The sequence below is a fragment of the Mustela erminea genome, chromosome 7 (genome assembly GCF_009829155.1).
Source record: "Mustela erminea isolate mMusErm1 chromosome 7, mMusErm1.Pri, whole genome shotgun sequence".
In the NCBI taxonomy this organism is placed as follows: Eukaryota; Metazoa; Chordata; class Mammalia; order Carnivora; family Mustelidae; genus Mustela; species Mustela erminea.
Window position 1 is genome coordinate 105,745,741 of NC_045620.1, and position 18,445 is coordinate 105,764,185.

The following is an 18,445-nucleotide window of genomic DNA, read 5'->3' on the forward strand; positions in this document are numbered from 1 at the left end:
CCATTAGCAGCCTTAGAGTAGTCACGTTTTGGGGGATTCAAAAGTTATACGTGGATTTTCCAGGCATGGTGCCCCTCACTTCATGTTGTTCACGGTCTAACGGTAGGTAGAAAAAGGCTAACGATTTCCATAAATGGTGCAGGAGCAAATGGGTCTGTAATCAAAAAGAACTCTTTGATCTATACCTTTGACCTAGACTTAGACTTTGATCTATACCTCACATCTCACAAATTAACTCAACATGAAAAATGTGAAACTATAGAAACTTTTAGGAAAAACAAACAAACAAACAAACAGGCAAAATCTTGGCACTTAAGCCTTGGCAAAGAGTTCTTAGATGATCCCAAAAACATGATCCATAAAAAGAAAAATTGGTAAATGGACTTCACTAAAATTTAATACTCTTGCTCTATGCAAAGGAAGAAAAGACAAGCTACAGAGTAGGAGTAGGATATTTGGAAATCACATATATGACTTGAGTCTAGAATGTGTGAAAGCTCTCAAAAAGAGTGAAAGAGTAAAAAACCCAATCAATCATTTGGAAATGAGCAAAAGACAGGAAACAGACACTGCACATAGAAGGGTATCCACGTGCAAATGAACACATGAAAATATATTCAACCTCATTAGCCAGGAGGGAAGCACAAGTGAAAACTATCATGAAGCATGTGTCAGAATGGCTAAAAACAAACAGTGATTATACCAAATGCTGGCTAAGTTTTAGAAGAGCTGGACCCCTCACACATTGCTGATGGGAACAAAAATGGTACAGCCATTCTGGCAAACAGCAGTTTCTTAAGAAATTAACCTATCTATATGATCCAACAATTGCACTTCTGGGAATGAAAACTCAAATAAACACAAAAAACCTATATGGCAGTAGTTGATTGCCGTGGTGTGGCCTTGTGGCCCATCACCGGGTGAGGAGGCTTGATCAGGAAGACTGTGCCCCCGTTCTTCAACTGGCAGCTTCCAGAAGACGGGCTGGGGATACTGGATGACAAGCTGTGTGGACTGCCAAGCCCTCCCCAAGTGCCCACGGGACCAGGCCCCCACCAGAACTTGCAAGCAACCCGAATGTTCTTCGACAGGTCAATCTGCGGTGGCACATCATACCGTGGAAGGCTACTCAGCAATAAAAACCAAGCAACTGCTGACATAGACGGCGTGGGTGGATCACCATGGAATTACGCTGAGCAAAAAACCCCGTCTTTAAAGGTCACGTATGACAGAAGTGTAGATACGTGGTAGAGATGAGTTGTTGTCAGGCGTGGGAGCAGAAGGGAGGGAGCTGCGGCTACAAAAAGGTAGCACGCAGGGATCTGGGGATGCAACTGTTCTGTATCTGGACGGTAATGCTGATCACACATCTCCACATGTGATGATAAACAGCCCAGCAGTAAATTACATGCACGCACTAAGTGGAGGGCACATGGGACTGGTAAAAGGTGAATGAGGTAGCTGGATTCTCCGATGTCACTTCCAGGTTGTGACATACTATTGATGCAAGATGGGGGAAACTATGTAAAGGACATATGGGAGCTCTGTATTCCTTCTTTCTAAAATTGTATTTTTAAGCTATCTCCACACCCAGTGTGGGGTTAGAACTCACAACCCCACGATCAAGAGCTGTGAGTTATTCCAACTGAGCCAGCCAGGTTTTCGCCAGGATCTTTGCGTTATTTCTTTCAACTGCATGTGAATCTGTAATTATCTCAAAATAAAAAGATACAAAATTTAACTGTCTATAAAGCTATCAATTATTAAAATTTTGTCTGAAACCAGTAAAAAAAAGAAATCACTTTTCTTACTTTCTCTCCCCACTCAGAACCTATAAAGTGGATGTTTCTCTTGGTGTCCTAACTAGTAAGCCTGGGGCTAAACACCAGAACCGGGTCCTCAGCAAAGATCATCATCATCAGGTTCCCAGGCAGCCTTGAGAAGCCTGAAGAACAAAACCACCCCACTTTCAACTTTTTCAAAGCCTACATGTACCATGGGGTTTTAAAAAAGGTAAACCCAAGCTGATACTTATGTTTGCCTGAAAAACATAGCTATGGACAAAGCTCATTTAAGATGCTTACAAGATTAGGTTAATTACTTTCACTATAAAGTCAACAAAAGGAACCAAAGGAGTAAGTTCCAAGGAAATGGTGTGCTTTGAGTGGGAAGAATAAGGTCTGTCTGGCTTGTTAAAGCGCCACTGTACGTTCTAGCTCCCCCATTTGCAAAGCAGCCCATCCACATAAAAACAGAATGCCAGCCACAGATCTAATTTGACATTTTTCTAGAAAGAACACTTTTAAAAAAGAAAAAAAAAAAGGTAGAATGAATATAAAAAATGTATTTTATTTAATAGCCAACAAGCATATGAAAAGATACTCAATGTCACTCATCATCAGGGGAAAAAAATTTAAAACTATAGTAAGGTATCATCTCCCATGGATGGTTACTATTAAAAAAGAATAAAATGTTGGAGAGGATGTGGAGAAATTGGAACCCTTGTATTGTACACTGTTGGTGGGAATACAAAGTGGTGCAACCACTAGGGAAAACAGTACAGAGGTTCTTCAGAAAATTATTAGGACTACCATATGACCCAGTGATTCTCCTGTTGCATATGAGAGCGTGATTTTTCAGGAAATGTTTGCATTCGTACCTGAAAGAACTGAAAAAGCCTTATCTATGAGATGTTTGCACACTTAAAGCCAAGAGATGGAAGAACCCGAGTGTCCACTGATAAATGACTGAATTTAAAATGTTACATAAATACAACGGAATATTATTTTGCTCTAAAAAGGAAGGGCTAACAATGACGAATAAGGATGAAACTTAAGGACATCACGCTAAGTGAAATAAACCAGTGACAGAAAGATAAATACTGTATAATTCCACTTACGTCAGATATCCGTAAGAATCAAAATCACAGATACAGATAAAATGAAGGTTGCCAGGAGCTGAAGTTTAGTGGGTACAGTGCTTTAGTTCTATAAGATGAAAACGTTCTGGGAGTGGGGTGCACAACTCTGTGAATATACTTAACACTACTAAAGTGTACACGTAGAAAAGGTTAAGATGGTTAAATGTTAGGGGTTTTTCTTTTAACCACAATAAAAAAAAAAGTTTTTTACTTACCCCAATATATTAAAAATATCTCCACAGGTCATTAATATGAAAACAACGGAGGTATTTTACATTCTTTTTTACCTACTAAGTAATGTTGTGTGTGAATGGACACTAACAAGCATGTCTCCATTGGGACTAGTTGCATCTCCAGTGTTCAGTATTCACCTATGGCTTCTCTACTGGGTTCACGGTGAGCTAGACCTCACCTATCATCCCATGTGACAAACCTCAGTTAGATGCAAATAACTAGAAATATTTTGGGGGGTGGCGCAAAGGGTCTTTTTCTTGCTACTAGATTATTTTTGAAGTCTTAATTGTCCTCCGTTGGCTCTATGAAAGACTGATGGGCAGGACACGAAACTCTGAACATCTCCTGAGCGTCTCCTCTTTGTCAGGCCCTCATTAGGATTTCCAGGACACCGTGTCTCTCCTCAGAGGGCTCACAGTCTGAAAGGTAGGTCAGCCAATTGCCAGCTCCAAGAGGAGTATGCCAAGATGTGGAGGAATACAAAGAAAACACAACTCCTGCCTATGAACTCTGATGTTCCAGGGAACAAACACAAAGTTTAAGTCATCTGACACATGGACGTTGTTAATTAACTAGCTTTCACCCTGTTCACAATATTCACGGCACATTCTGACCTTTCTCAACTCCTATTTCCCACTGCAATAACTACACCTCCGAAGTATGAATTTGTGAGAATTTAGTACACAATTTGTATTAAAAACACATACGGCATAAGCACACTCGTCAGAAAAGGCAAGCAGAAACCCACACCTCTGTCAATGATTTCGACTAAAATAATCAGTTATTCACTAAGAGAGCAAAGGTCAAGTTAATCCACCCAGGGTATAAGGAGACTAAAATTTGGTCTGTAAAAGTGAGGAAAGAAAAAAATGAAAACAACAACAACAACAACAGAACCGCTGCTTCTCATGGAAAAATGTAACATTGTTTGAACATACCCACAGAAAAATAGAGGAGATATGGAGGAAAATATGAAGGCATTTCTAGTATAAACATTTACTTGATGTACATCCCAGAGACAAGAATTTACTTTCTCATTAAAACAAACATGTAGAACAGAACTGAAGATCCACTGCTATCTATCCCCACTCTCTGAGCACAAACTATTTTGTGGGTGAAGTTCAAGCAGCAGCCCCGGGCCAAGGGGCACCTCTGTTTAACCTCCTGTCTGTGCTGTTGCCCTGGCTAAAACCCATCATAAAGACTTCTTTGTGAAAAATGTATTTTGCAATAAATTATCAAAAGCTTCATTGAAGATCTTAACGGATACGGTTGAGTAAGGAACACTAAACATGACTAGAAAGAAGAGAACCAGAATTTATCAACTCAGCATATTTCGTGGCCTTTAGGCATGGAACTTGTTAAAAGAATAATCAGGAAAAAAAAGTCACAAACTACAGAGGCTATCAATTTTATCCTACAGTTGAATAAACCTCGTATCTGACTAAGTCTTCTCTAGTCCTCTATTCAGCCCCCACCCCAACAAACAAATCTCCCCAGAACTTAATACTGAAAACTTACCTTGGGGCACTAACAAACTTCTTACACCTTATCACTTAATCCTGTGCATTAAAGGCTCAGTTATCATGCCAATCGACTGGAATGTAGTTACTACTCTAAAGTTACACCTCAGGAACCATGACTTCACTTCATAGATAACTTTGCTTAATAACTTAGATTGTGATGTCTAAAGCTTTACATCTGTCATCTTGAGTAACGGTGCTTACCTCCTAATAACCTCATTAAATAGTATGTCATCATACATACATACCAAAAAAAAAAAAAAAAGACCCCAAAACAAAAACAAACACTAGGTCACCTACTATTCCTGATTAACAAGAAGAGAAACTATTTCTGTGCATTAAGCCACCATCTGTAGAGATGGATTCGTAGGTCTGCAGGGGAAAACTATAAGAGTTCCGAAGGATCCTTAAAATACATAGGTATTAAAAATACAGCCCATAACGCCCTGTTTCCTCACTGAGTGACAAGAATTGCTATAGGTTCATATACTCAGGAGTACAGGCAGAAAAACATTTGTAAGCACCAACTTCTGAGGTTTAGATGAATTCAGGAGGGTAGTAATAACTAAAGTAAGAACAGCAATAAAACTTCGAGCTCCTTTCCCTAAGGAAGGATCCTAATAGCTTATCTCACTTTTTAGCATAAGACACCCAGCCAACATGCATAGCTACCAGTGTTTCAGCTGTCCCTGCTTGCTATTTCCCAGGTATGCCCAACCTGACCAACCCTCTCACGTTCTGACTCTGTAACACAGAGACAGACCCACACCTCTACGAAGCTGAAGAGACAGAGCCCTGCAGTATCTGCAAATGCAAGATCTGTCACTATGTTCCAGCAACCAAGTGTCTAGCCTGAGAACTCCGTTTTTGTTAGCCTTTGGCAAAAGTGTATTCTACACGGAAAAGGACTGTCAACTGGATCCTTAGGGAATCACGCTGCCAACTTATCTGTATCTCATTAATGCAGGAAGGAAGGGCTTCTCTGTCTAAATGGTAAGTAAGATTCTGGTGAATCCTGACCAAAATATTTTCCATTAGTGGGGAAGGGTGACTTCAATCAACACAGACGTACTCCCTTACTCAGGTCACCAGAGCTAACATGCTCAAAGTCACATGCTGGGGCTCAAGGGTCAACCCAGCAGATGTTTTTATGTGGCTTGCACAGTGCTTTCAAAGTTCTAAATTAATTGTCAGTATCAAAACACCTTTGATGCTGGGATTTTTGGCACCAAAATCTGTGCTCCTGGGTTATCTTGCACTATACTGTAGGAAAACCTACCACTCTGAGACCACACATCCACAGATTGGGGGGGGGGGCAGTCCTAATGTACAAAGTGCAAATGCTCCCCAATATGCCACAGCCCCACTAGGTTAGCTCCCTCACTGTACTGCCAGTTTTCCTGGTTCAGACCCTAAAATGGTCTTTAATCCCTGAAATAAAACCCCACGATCTTATTAGTATCATATCCAAAAACCTCCGAGTGAACAAAAAAAATCAGCCCAAAGAGGAATTTGAGTAGAAAACAACCCATTTTTCTGGTTCTCTATTGGTACTGCCTTGATGAACCACAACACTTTCAAAAATGTCATTCTTGAAAATGATTAACTTGTCTCATCTTTCCTAAACATCTGGTTACGTTTTTAAGCTCTTTGCTGTATTTGACTGAGTCCCCTTCAAACACAGTGTGATTGATAAATAAGTCTTTGTGATTAGAACAACATATAACGAAGGAAGGCAGCAAGGATTCCAGCTTCACTGCTCAACAGGCCTGTAGTAGGTACACTTCATTGCTGACACTAAACTTGGTCATAAAAAAAAAAAAAAAACAAAAAAAACAATGTTGGTTTAATGTCTTATTGGACACATCCTCCATTCCCATCAAAATATGGACTAAATCGATAAAAGGATTCTAAAAGGGAGTTTAGTTTAAATGCTACACACAGCTTTTAAACAGAGACTCAGACAGCCACACAGTAACTACCTCTTACCCAGGCATTGCTTACCCATTGCACTGAGATAATGGTTGAAGGCCTGGCAAGGAGGACTTGGGGTTTGTGTTGATTTGTCACAACTCATGGGTGCCGGGCTCCTGTCTGTGTCAAAAGAGAAATACCCACTGGAGGATCGAGACAGCAGGGAGGATCTTCTCACAAAGATGAAAAGCGGGGATCTGGTAGCAAAAGGGCCGGGGCTGGCAGGTGGGGCCAGTGGGCCCTGAGGGCTGCCTTGGGGGCAGCGGTCCCCTTCGCCTTCAGGATTACCTTGCTGCTCTGTCTGTAGAGAGGTAGGGGCCCCAGGCCTGAGCTGAGGAGGCCTCTCAACAGGCTGCAATTGTCCACCTTCTCGGTCACACTCAGAACTTACATCTGAAGGTTGCTTTGCCATTTGGTCTTTTTTTCTGCAAGTAAAATAAAAACTAAGATTATTTTCAGCAAAATAATAATAATTACAACAAACAACTATATTTAGCCAACTTTCCCGGATTCCTTCACAATTTTTAGAATACCAAATATTTTAACAGAAGTCGTTAGTTCACCTTATTTCTCTGACGATCTTCCAAATAGGAATAAAAACACACCTCAGATAACAAAGGTACCTCTATCTTTGCGGGGAGGGGGCGGTGAGGGGGTGGGACTAAACTTCCTGCCACCAAACAAAACACAATTACATGGCAAGTGTGAACTGGTGCCGTAACACACGCGCGCCGCGCGCGCGCGCGCGCGCACACACACACACACACACACACACACACGAAGTTTTTAGGAAAATCACTTGTGTTAAGTCTATTCCTATGTGCTCTTTGCTCAGAGCCGACTTGAAGAAGTCAGAAACTCCCAGCGGGCTCTGATTTCCCGGGATCAGATACTGCGCTGGAGCAGAAAAGCGGGCGCAGATGCAGCGACTGCAGGCGGCTGGCCGCGTTCCCCACTCCGGCCCCATTGTTCTGCGGAAAGTGCTGAGGGCAGCAAGTCTGGGGAAGGTTTGGCAAGGGCCGTCAGTCGTAGTAAGTGCGTCACAATAGAGTTTGTAACTCCGAGCGCGGCTCGGCCGGGCTCGGGCGCTCTCCGCCCGAGGTCCCTCCCGCTCCCAGCCCGCGCGCCCCTCCTCCCCCCGCAGGGGGCAGCGCGCCGCACCGAACCCGACACAACTTCGGAATGCACCCACACTGCGAGATGCACACCTCCAAATGGGGGGGTCCTCCAAAGCCGGCCCCGGGCGCCCCCTGCAAAGTCCCCAAGTAACTCCACACACTAGGCGACACCGGGGCACGCGGCTCCGTCTCCCCACCGACCCTCCCCTGTGAAGGCAATCCGGCCGAAACTCACGTCCGCCCCTTCCCTTCCGACCGTCGCGTCCGGGCCCGAGCCCCGCGGCGTCCCGCCCGCGTCCTTCGCCGACCCGGAGCTCCCTGACCGTCAGCACGAAAGAAGCGCGGGAGACAAAGCCTGGGACTCGCCTTCAGAGCCCCCGGGGCAGCGCAGAGCCGGCCACTGGCAGCCCGCCCGCCGCCGCGAGCCGTCCGGCAGCCGAGGGCTCCGCGCGCCGCGCCTCTGGCCCGCGCTGCCCCGGCCGCCGCCGCCGGGAACATCCTCCGCCTCCTCCCGCTCCTCCCCTCGCGCACTGCGCCCGCCGCCGCCGGCACCGCCGACCTCCCCGCGCCGCTGGCGCCGGGTGCCCGCGCTCCCAATTGGCCCGCGCGCGGTCGCTCCGCGCCACAGCCAATAGCCGCCGCCGGCGGGGGCGGCGCCTACGGGTCAGGCCGCCAAAGGCGAGGCGATTGTTGACAAACTCGCCTCCGAAGGCGGCCCGGCCGCGAGCGCGGCGGGAGTCTCGCGGACCCGAACGGCTCCGGCTCTCCCAGCCCGCACCGCCTCTGTGCCCGTCCGGACGCCGCACGAGCCTCAGCGGCTCCCGCCGCCCCAAGTGGCAGGTCACCTGGAGACAAAGCAGGAGCTCCCCTCTCACCCGCAGGGCCGTCCTCAGACCCCAGTCTTGCTGCTGACTGTCGACCCCGCCCAGGCCGGCTGGGCTGAAGACCCCAAAGGTCGTCCTTTGCCCTAGCTGCAGGACCCACCTTCCTTCACAAATTCCTCCCTTTTTCTCCCCGTGCGGCGCGGACACGCTCCAAATCTAAGCGGCCACCACTGGCCACGGGAATGCATATCTGCGCGCAACCGTGACCACGGCAGACAACGAACACATGCGCACCCCCGTCCCCCGCGGCCGACGGTTCTTCCACTACTAGCACGAACACCGAGTAACAAACCCGAGGGTACCGCACCGCCCGCCAGCACTGCGAGGGGCTCGGGGTGCCCGAGTCTCTACGACAGTCGGGCCCCACGGATGGAGCAGGTTCCGCTGCCCGAGCCTCGTCCACCGCGTGGCCCCGGTAGTCGGAGGAGGCCCTGGGTCTTTCGCCGTCTATGGGTCGTGCGGGTGGTATCGTCTGCAGCGCACCCGCAGACCGGGCAGGGCCCCCAGACACCTCCGAGAGAGCGAACGCAGAAGCTGTCCTGAAACCTCGGCCTGAATGGGTACAAGGAAAAGCCGAGGCTCGGCAGTTAAATAACCACCCCAGTTCCGCAAATCCTCCGCACCGGCCCGAGCACCCGAGAAAGGCCAAGCCGCTAGACCAACTCGTACCAAGCAGCCGCTACTTGGGGGTCTCCGGGACAGGGCGGCGAGACCTGCCCTCCGGCCGCGCAGCCCAGTACCGTGGAGCGGGGCCGCAGCTCCCGGGACGGCGCGGAGAGCACGCTTTGCTTTCCCCAGGTGACCCCGAGAAGCTTCTCCACTCCCTCGCGCGGAATCCTGGGCCGAGCTGCACTTCGGCCAAATGCCGGTAGCTTTTGCACGGACGACCCCTCACCGAAGTGGGCTTGCGCAAGGAGGGGAACCCGACCCGCCTGATCGCTGCCTCCCGCCCAGCGACAAGTGGGACGGGTATGTGCATCTCCTGTCTGCACGTGCTCGGGAAGGGAGCAGGAGGTGGAGCCGAGGTGGCTCCGGCGCTTGTCTTCGTCGGCACCCGGCCCGCTCCCGGGGATTCGGAGGTATTTACCTTGCGTTTCTCAGTCCGAGAGTCAGAGTCAGACATTGGGGGGACGAGGGCCAGGGAAAGGGCGCCGAGGGGGTGGCGGCGGGAGCGGGGCGAAGCGAGCAGCCCGCGGCGATGCTGGCCGCAGTTGGGCTGGGGCGCGCAGGGTGACTGTGAGAATCCGGTGGCAGTGTTGGCGGCGACGGCGACGCAGGACAGAGCGCTTTCACAAGACCTAAACCTGGAGGCTGCGCGGAGCGAAGTGAAACCTGCACAGCCCTGCGGCTCAGCTCAGACTGGCGGCCCAGGGTCCTCACCCAATCACCGCGAGCTCCGCCCCCTCTAAGTCCCGCCCCGGCGCGCGAGCAAACACGCCCCGCCCCGCCGCGCCGCAGCCTCAGCCGCTGGCGCTTTCAGGCTCCAACAGGTAAAGGCGGGGGTGGCCCGGCCGGGTTCCCCCGCGCGCGCTGCCGGCCCTGCCCCAGCCGAGAGTGTTTACCCGAGTGGCTAGTGCTGCTGGTGGCTTGCGCGCACCCATTCTCCCTCCCTCCCCAAAGGGTACCGTTGCCTCTCCCCTATCCAGCAGGGGCCACTGCGTGTGCGTGGAACAGAGGGGGCGCTCCGGGCACACTGGACCCGGGCGGGCAGCCGCCGCCTGCGGAAAGCCTCAGGAGGCGCCCCTGAGCCCTTGATCGGCTTCGGGAATTTCTCAGCGGCTCTGGGGCAGGCGTGAGGAGTGTGGGCTGATCCTCAAGAACTCTCGGGTCCCATGTTGGGCAGTGAGTGTCGGACTCCTCTCTCCCAGAGTCTGGGGTACTGGCTGAGACCCCGATGGGCAGGGCTGCTCATCTTCCTCGCCCTCACCTCACGCGGTAGTCTTGGGCGCGCCCTCCGCATGCCACTTGGCAGGGGCACCTAGCTTTTTCCCCGCGCCGAGCCTCGGGTAAGCGGCAGAGCCCTCAGTGGGAAGAGTGAAGAAAATGGCAAGAAGTGGGTCTCCGGAGGCGTCTGTTCCGCAGCCCCGGTGCGAGGCAGGAAGGGACTGCCCGCGGAGCAGGTAAAATAGGGAAATGAAAAAAGAACTCGAAAAAAATCCTTTTAAGAAAAAAAAAAAGAAAAAGAAAAAAAGACCTAGAGGAATCTCGGCCTTCAGGTGGGAGAGAGGATGGTACCTTCGCTGGGTCGGGATCCTAGAGATCGGTTAGGCTTTCAGAGAACCGCCCGCGAGGCGCGCTGAGGCCAGGGAAGGCGGAGCGCACCGGGAGTGGTGTGGGGAGGGCCCTTCCTTCTTCCTGCGCCCCCCACCCCCTTTCTCCTTGGTGCCCGCCTGCTCGGAGGACGGGTGTTCTTCTGGGTCGGCACCCTCATGTGTTTCTAAGTGGGTCCGGAGTCCCCACCCTTACCCCTTCCTGCACTCCCCGGCTAGGAGACAGCCGCAGCCAGGGAGTTGGGGCGAGGTCGGTCGGGAGATGGAACATTCTGCCACTGGGAAGTGGTTAGATGGAATAACGAAACCCAATTTATGGATCCCCTAAAGCGCCTCCCTCCCCGAACCAAGAAGGAAGGGTCCTCAGTTGCAGAGGAGCAAATCAGTCAGGAGTTATCCCGCTGCTGGCCACCTCGGTCCGTGTTTCACACTGCATAAGCAGATATGGAACGTCAGGAAGACATAACAGGCCCCGGTTAAACAATTCTCAGCCATCACCTGGCGAGTCCTGAGCGAAGTGTAGGAGGCCAGGGGTTCCTGGGGGGACTCAAGGAGCACGCCGGGTTCCGTCCTGGGATTTCGTTACAGGAGGGAAAGGACAAGGGCGTGGACTCGGCGAAGTGGACGCAGAGGCCGGATGTCTACCCTGACGGTGGCTTGGAGCCGCTGCCCTAGACCTCAGGTGGTGGCCATGGGCGAACTCTAAGCCCGTGCGGGAAAACAACAGAGCTGCGCCCGCTGGGCGCCTTAAACCCGCCCCAGTGTTCCGAGCTCTCGGTGGGGTTGGGCGATGCAGACAGGGACAGGAAAAGAACGACGCAGAAGCAAGCCCCAGTGGTTGTCCTCTGGTCCTGTGCAGCTCCGCCGCCCCCGCGTCGTCTGCTTTAGCGACCCTGTGGACACTTTTAAAAAACAGAGGCGTCAGGGAAAGCAACCGGTTAAGCACTCTTGTTTTGGGGCACAAAGAGGAGGTCCGCTCGGGAGTCATGCAATTCAGACTGTGCTGGGGAGCTTTGGCTGAGCTCTCCGCTCCCGGTGACCTCTAGCCCTTCCTGCCCTCTCCCGCAGGGTCCGAAGGTCCTCTGGAAACTGGGCCACAGCCCAGGAAAGGGGTAGTGTGGGAAGTGCAGATGGGCGTTAGGTCTCTGCTCCGGTCCTGTGTGTCGCCCCCGCGGACAGAAGCAGAGCTATGGTCGCTCCCGCCTCTGCCACGAGATGTGGAGAGGGAGTAAGAAGGACGGCTGGGGCTGAGGGAAAGGAGCAAAAAAAAGAAGTGGGGCAATCGGGATCTGAGACATGGGATGGGAAATCTACGGCCCTTGCCCGGGACCAGAGGCGTTGCGGGTGTGGTCTCTCCAGAGTTCCTGAATCTTTTCTTACTGCGGTGTACTGTTCTAGCCCGCCTCCCCATCCCCGGCAAGGAGCCCGAGCGCCTTCCCATCAATTAATGTCTTTATTAAACTTTGTTATCTATGCTTCTCTAAAGAACAGATTACAATTTCATATGGTAAAAATATTTTCCGTGCGTTGTCTTAAGGTCCGGAAGCCGCCTGCCTGGGAGGTCAAGCCGGGGTTCGCGCTGTGCCCAGAGCCAAACTCCAGGCGCAAACTCCCCTTTCCCAATCTGTGCGTTTTCTCTGAGACCCCAAGAGGGTCTGATTCACAGGAGAAGAATCGCTTGCTGAACTGAAACTTTGCCCGCGAGTGTTTGATTTTTATGTTTTGATTTTTTTTTTCACGCAACGCCATCGCGTTTTCAAAATCACTGTAAATCTGAGTCGCCGCTGACCGCGAGAGATCTTTGGCGGCAGCTTGCTGTGGGGCGCATTCACAGCGGAGACCAGTGTCTAGGGAGGTCGGGCGCGGAAGCTGGGAGAGGGTGCTGCCGGCCGGCGGGGTTACATAATAAAGCCCCGTGTTCCGGGCTGCCGCCGGGCTCCCTATCCCAACAGCCCATCGCACCTCGCCAGCCTACCCTGTTCTGCGCCCCAAATCCCCGAGGGCCGAGGCCCAGCGCATGCCAGGTCGGCCTTGGCCCCAGTTCAGGCGTCAGAGAAGCTAGTGTCGTGGCAGCTGCGAGCGAGCCACCACCCTTCGCACCACGCCCGCTATAACTTGGCTCCCAGCTTGGGCGGCTGAAAGCGCGCCCCTTCTCGGGGCTCGGGTTGCAGCGGTGCCGGGTAGAAGGCCCAGGCGGCCTGCGCATTGGTGATTCCTGCGATTGGTGCGTGGAGGGAGGTGTGTGGAATGTTAAAGGCAGAGATCACCCTCAGGGCATCATCCTTCACCGAGTCGCACAAATCCAGCAACTGCAAAACACAACGCAAAGTGACAGGTCAGACGTTGGCTCACTTACAGCGTGGGGCGCCATTTGCTTTGTTCCCACTCCCAAGCACCCCACAGGTAGCCACTGGGGAAACTAGTTTTCCCTTTGGATTTCCCAGACCCGGGAGAGTGGAAGCCGTTGGTCATGGATAACCTTCACCTTATAATCTTAGAAATCCCTAAACCTGTGACACCTGTCTGGCAGAAGCCCATTTCTTCCAAACAGGGGTCCGGGCTGACTCCAAGTTAGATGGGAATCTCAAAACGGAAGTCTGGGAATTTATCAACATTCCCCTTGCCAGCCCTGCCCTCCCCTCTCCTCCAATCCCCATGATTTTCCTCCTCTCCACCTCCGGAGTGCCTGGGGTGCCACCCTCTGGCCTGCTGCGGCAACTGAAGAGGAAGAGCATCAGACAGGTGAACCGGTGGAGACAAGCTCCAGTTCTCCCCAGACAAACGCCTTCCCGCCTCTGGCCGGTAGCAGGCCATGGTCCCTGAAATGCACGTGGGGCTGGGGCTACTGAGACCAACCACTGGCATCACTGTGCACCTTCCACCTGGCTGCTGCAGGAAATCAACCTGCAGTTAAAGAGAACACCAAGGAACTTGGCAGATACCCTCCTGTGTTCTGATAACCACTGGAAGGCACAGATAAGACATCTCAGCAGAAGGATGGGGGGAAAGTAGTGATTTTGGAGGAGCTACAATGGGTGGATTTTAATTTCATTTTCCACAGTTTAGGTGCCAGTGCTTTTTTTTTTTTTTTTTTTAATTCCCAGGGGGGAAAAAGCTACCAAAAAGAATAGATTGTTTTTTCTAAAACTCAACAAGGACAAGACAGAGGGACTGCTTTCCCTTCCCATAACCAGCTGTACACTTTATTTTCAAGTTTTCAGCCAGCCATAAATTTCTTTCACTCACCAAATCACAGTTAGCCCCCAGGTTTTCATGGTTTTAAAAACATCACTTATAACAACTTCCCTCCCCACCTTGCTGCCCTCATGGGTCATTACTGAGCTAAGCTAAAACTATGAAGAGCACAGTTCCTTTAAAGTAGCCCAAAGTGCTATTTCAGGTATTCAGAGACAATGGGGGGGTCCCCAAAACAGGGGCTGGGGGAGGGAAGGGTAAGAGCATGAATTTTAATAGTCTAACAATACATCTTCCTTTAAATGTGCTCCATGGCATCTGTAATTTCTAATGAAAACCTTCATTTTTTTTTACACACTGTGGTTAAGCATCATAAAATCAGTAGTGAAAAGACTTTGATCATATTTGCAAGATGCACTGTGATGAACTTTCACTGACCAAGATTTCAAAGTTTGTAATTAATACTCTTGACAAGTCCCTGACTAATCTGTCAACTCTCAAGGTCTTTAACCACGCACTTCAAAACCATCAGATGGCATACAAGCCCTTAAACCTTCTATGTATTGTAATTTCATTATTCAAGATAACTTTCTCTTTAAGTTTGCATCATGAAACTCAACCAATATTCAACAATGGTGGGGAATCAATTATTTGAGTGAATGTTGTGTGGGAGTATGGGTTTGGTCTGTCCAAATACAGAATAAGCACCCAGAGACAGGAACTGCAAGAGGCAGGTTTCTGTTCAATATTTTCACAACTTTAAAAATAAGAATAAAGTAGATTTTTAAAAAATATCCGATGGCAGAAGAAAAAGAGGGTTTCCTTACTCGTAAGTGTTCAGGGTCTTAAAGTAGATTTTTAAAAAGTATCCCATGTCAGAAGAAAGGGGTTTCCTTACTCATAAGTGCTCAGGGAGAGACCCCTTCAAATGATGTTCTCAAGGGGAGGGCTGCATGGAAGGGGAAGGCCATATGTTGACTGATAAGATTCTCTGTAAACCTAAAATTCTGACGCTGTCCCAAATACTTGCTTACTCCATTTGCCACAGGCTGCAACAGGCCAATTAGTGTCCAGATCTAAGGATCAGGCATAACTCCTTATATATAACAAGTTTGCCTCTGATTCCAGATATTGTCACCTCTGCCTGCGAGGATGGTCGTTATTATTACTGTCTTTCACTTACCAAGTACATACTGGAGTCCTAGCCTATGGTACAGATTGTGCTGGGCACGGGGAGGTTTAGTGATGAACACTGTGGACATAGGCCTCCTGTATCAAGGAGATGATGCTGAAGAATTGTAAAGACTTTTTACAAATAGGATCCTCTCAATACAAAATAAACTTAGGTAGCTACCATAGCATTTATTATTATATATATATATATATTTTTTTATTATTACCAGGGAGCCCCAGAGGACAAAGCAAAGCACAAGCAGACCTCAGAGGTTTAGCAGTTCCAGACCACGGCCATGAAGCAAATATTGCAATAAAACAAGTCAAAGGAATTTTTTGGTTTCCCAGTGCACACAAAAGTTATGTTTACACTACAGTGTAGTCTGTTAAGTGTGTGTTGGCATTACATCTCAAAAGCAACATGCATCAATTAATTAAAAAATAGTTTGTTGCTAGAAAATGCTAACCATCATCTGAGCTTTCAGCTGGTCATACTGATCACAGGTCACCATAACATATAATAATAATGAAAACGTTTAAATATTGCGAGAATTATCAAAACGTGACACAGAGACACAAAGTGAGAAAGTGCTATTGGAAAAATGGCATTGATAGACTTGCTTAACATTGGATTGTCACAAACCTTCAATTTCTAAAAATGCAGTATCTATGAAGGAAAATAAAACAATGTATGCCTGTAGTATTAATGTTTAGTTCTATCACCAAACATATGCCCCATAATATAAGCACAAAACAGTGCATATTGCAGCTTCTCCTCTTGGTCCCCCACCCTGCCCTATTTCTCCAACTATGCTAGAAAAAGCATCCCAACCCCACCCATCTCTTTACAAAGAAAACTCACCAGCTTTTGAGGAAACACCAATGAATTGGTGCCCTTTAAAAATAGAAGAGCACAAACAAAATTATAAATTATCAGAGAAAAATTTTGAAGTACAGTACTGCATGGGCAGTATTGCTCTAAAAGTAATAAGGACATACGTTCCACTAGAACTATCCAGGGAGTGGGATTTGAGAATACCTACTTGGAAGAAAGTGGACGCACTCAACACTGGAGGGGACAGTGGGTGGACAGGTTCGTATGTGGATTTTTGGAGGGAAATTTATAACATCAATTTGGCTTCCTTGCCCCCACATAGTTGCAGTAGGTTCTCTCTTTTTCTTTCCTTTTTTACCAACCCAGCATTATTTTTATTCCAGTTGGGAGACTAGGATGGTCTAGAATGGGCAGTATCTAAGTTTCCAGCCTTCTAAACAAAACCTGTTTTTCCTTGTGTTGGCGTTAGGTATGCAGTAGATGCTCTGGAGTGAAGTGTCCTGTTAACTGGCAGCCACATCCTAGCTATTCCTAAGACCCTGTGCAGAAGGTTTTCCTGATTCTCCCCATGTTCCCTTCCTCTATTCGGGGACAGCCCCAGCGGACCTCCTGCTGTTCTCTGTGTCAAATCCCTTACCCCAAGTTGACATGTCCCCCCATTAGCCCCTTTCTTTGCTTGGCCATTGTGATGAGCTCCATCTCTTGAATCTGGACTGCCTTGTGACTTGTCTTGACCAATACAATGTTGAGGAAGTGACACTGTGTAAGTTCCAGAGCTTAGGTCTAAAGAAGCCTTGTAATGTCCACTCTTGCTTCCTGGGACCCTGAGGCCCCATGTTGGGCAGGTCTAGCCCACTGGAGAATGCCCAAGGCCATGTACAGAAGGGCCACATGGTCCATAGCCAGGCTTAATCTTAGGTATGTGAGTGAGGTCGTCTAGGACCCCCTAGTCCTTTTGAACTCAAACAACTGCAGCCACAGGAGTGATCTCATCCATCAAGGATTAGCCAAAGAATGACCCAGATTGCCTACCCACAGAATTGCAAGAAATAAACAATTGCATTGTGTATGCCACTAAGTTTTAGGGTGATATGTTACACAGCAATAGGTAACTAAAACAGATGTCTTCCTTTTAAAATTCAAATTGCCACTCACGAGCAGGGGGAGGGTCGTCTTTAGCTATATTTCCACCCTCTTAGTTATCTGAGGACAATCCTATAATTTCACAATTAAAGCAGTTCATAGGGGCGCCTGGGTGGCTCAGGGGGTTAAAGCCTCTGCCTTCGGCTCAGGTCATGATCCCAGGGTCTGGGATTGAGCCCTGCATTGGGCTCTCTGCTCAGCAGGGAGCCTGCTTCCCCCACTCTCTCTCTCTCTGCTGGCCTCTCTGCCGACTCCTGATCTGTCATATAAATAAATAAATAAAGTCTTAAAAAAAAATAAAGGAAAAAAATAAAGCAGTTCACAGTGAGGTGCGGTTCACTAATAGGCTTAACTGAAAGAGAATTTCAGTTGCAGAGAGTAGTTTATAAAGCCAATGACTGTCCAGTCAGTGGGGTATCTGGGAGAGAATTTGAATGGCAGGCTGGAAGTCTCACGGCAACCCACCGCCCACCCCACTCTTCTCATTTGGTTTAGAAGGCAAATCACCAGGACTACCCTTATAACTAAGTGCCATGCCTTGATCATCTCTACTGGGGGCTTTAACTTCCAACAAAAATACTCAGTAACATCAAAGTGTCAAGGATGGGGGGAAAAGGCAGAAAATATTTGCAACTGGGGATTCCAAGTCTTGTGAATGTTTTGGTTCTCCCGCATCATTAGAAGAAAGAAACAGATGGGACCTGGTCAGACCTAACCAGAGTCAGACTGGCGCGTCTCTACGCTTTACTTCATGGGACTGTAGTGTTTCCCTGCTCCTGGAGATTTCTTAAACAAGGAGGGGCAGCAGGGGTTCATCTCCAAGGCCTGAAGTCTGTCTAAAGTGTGGGTTAGAGGTCTGACCTCAGAACTGGTTGGGAGGACGAGGTGAGATAATTATGTGAAGGCCACACTGTAAGCTGCAAAAGGCAGCAAAATGGAGTTGTTGACTCTTGATCCCCCAAATACCATCATGAGGGCCTTTAAAGGCTTCCAAGAACCTCACATCCAGTAAGTTTTGATGTAAATCTGTCCCTTTACACAGAAACCTGGAGACTGAGTGTGACAGCATATGGAATCCAGCCATGTACATGACACATGACTTGTCACATCTATCCAAATGGAGTTGTCTTTTTTATTCTAGAGTGCCTATGGTGTTTCTTCTTTAAAACAGATTTA

General features: G+C 48.9%; 2 protein-coding genes across 16 annotated transcripts in view; both read right to left on the bottom strand.

The window, feature by feature from the left end:
• The window catches only part of BCL2L11 (BCL2 like 11), a 46,992-nt gene extending 35,492 nt beyond the window's left edge, over window positions 1–11,500 (bottom strand). For 5 of the 14 annotated variants that reach the window (XR_004287922.1, XR_004287923.1, XM_032352791.1 and 2 more), the window contains exons 1-2: window positions 8,005–8,443; window positions 6,682–7,076 (exon numbers count right to left, since the gene is read on the bottom strand). Coding sequence is in view for 12 of the 14 variants with exons in the window: in XM_032352791.1 (XP_032208682.1) it covers window positions 6,682–7,076; window positions 8,005–8,267 (658 nt within the window). In the remaining 2 variants the exon portion in view is untranslated. Of the gene's footprint in view, window positions 1–2,528; window positions 6,480–6,681; window positions 7,077–7,214; window positions 7,412–8,004; window positions 8,444–9,740; window positions 9,843–11,421 lie in introns of those variants that run through there. The other 9 variants (XM_032352786.1, XM_032352784.1, XM_032352785.1 and 6 more) reach the window with 8 other exon arrangements.
• Window positions 9,741–18,445, bottom strand: part of ACOXL (acyl-CoA oxidase like) — a 358,121-nt gene continuing 349,416 nt past the window's right edge. For both annotated transcript variants that reach the window (XM_032352781.1, XM_032352780.1), the window contains one exon: window positions 9,741–13,232. In XM_032352781.1, the coding sequence (XP_032208672.1) occupies window positions 13,032–13,232 (201 nt within the window). In that variant the 3' untranslated portion in view covers window positions 9,741–13,031. The remainder of the gene's footprint in view (window positions 13,233–18,445) is intronic.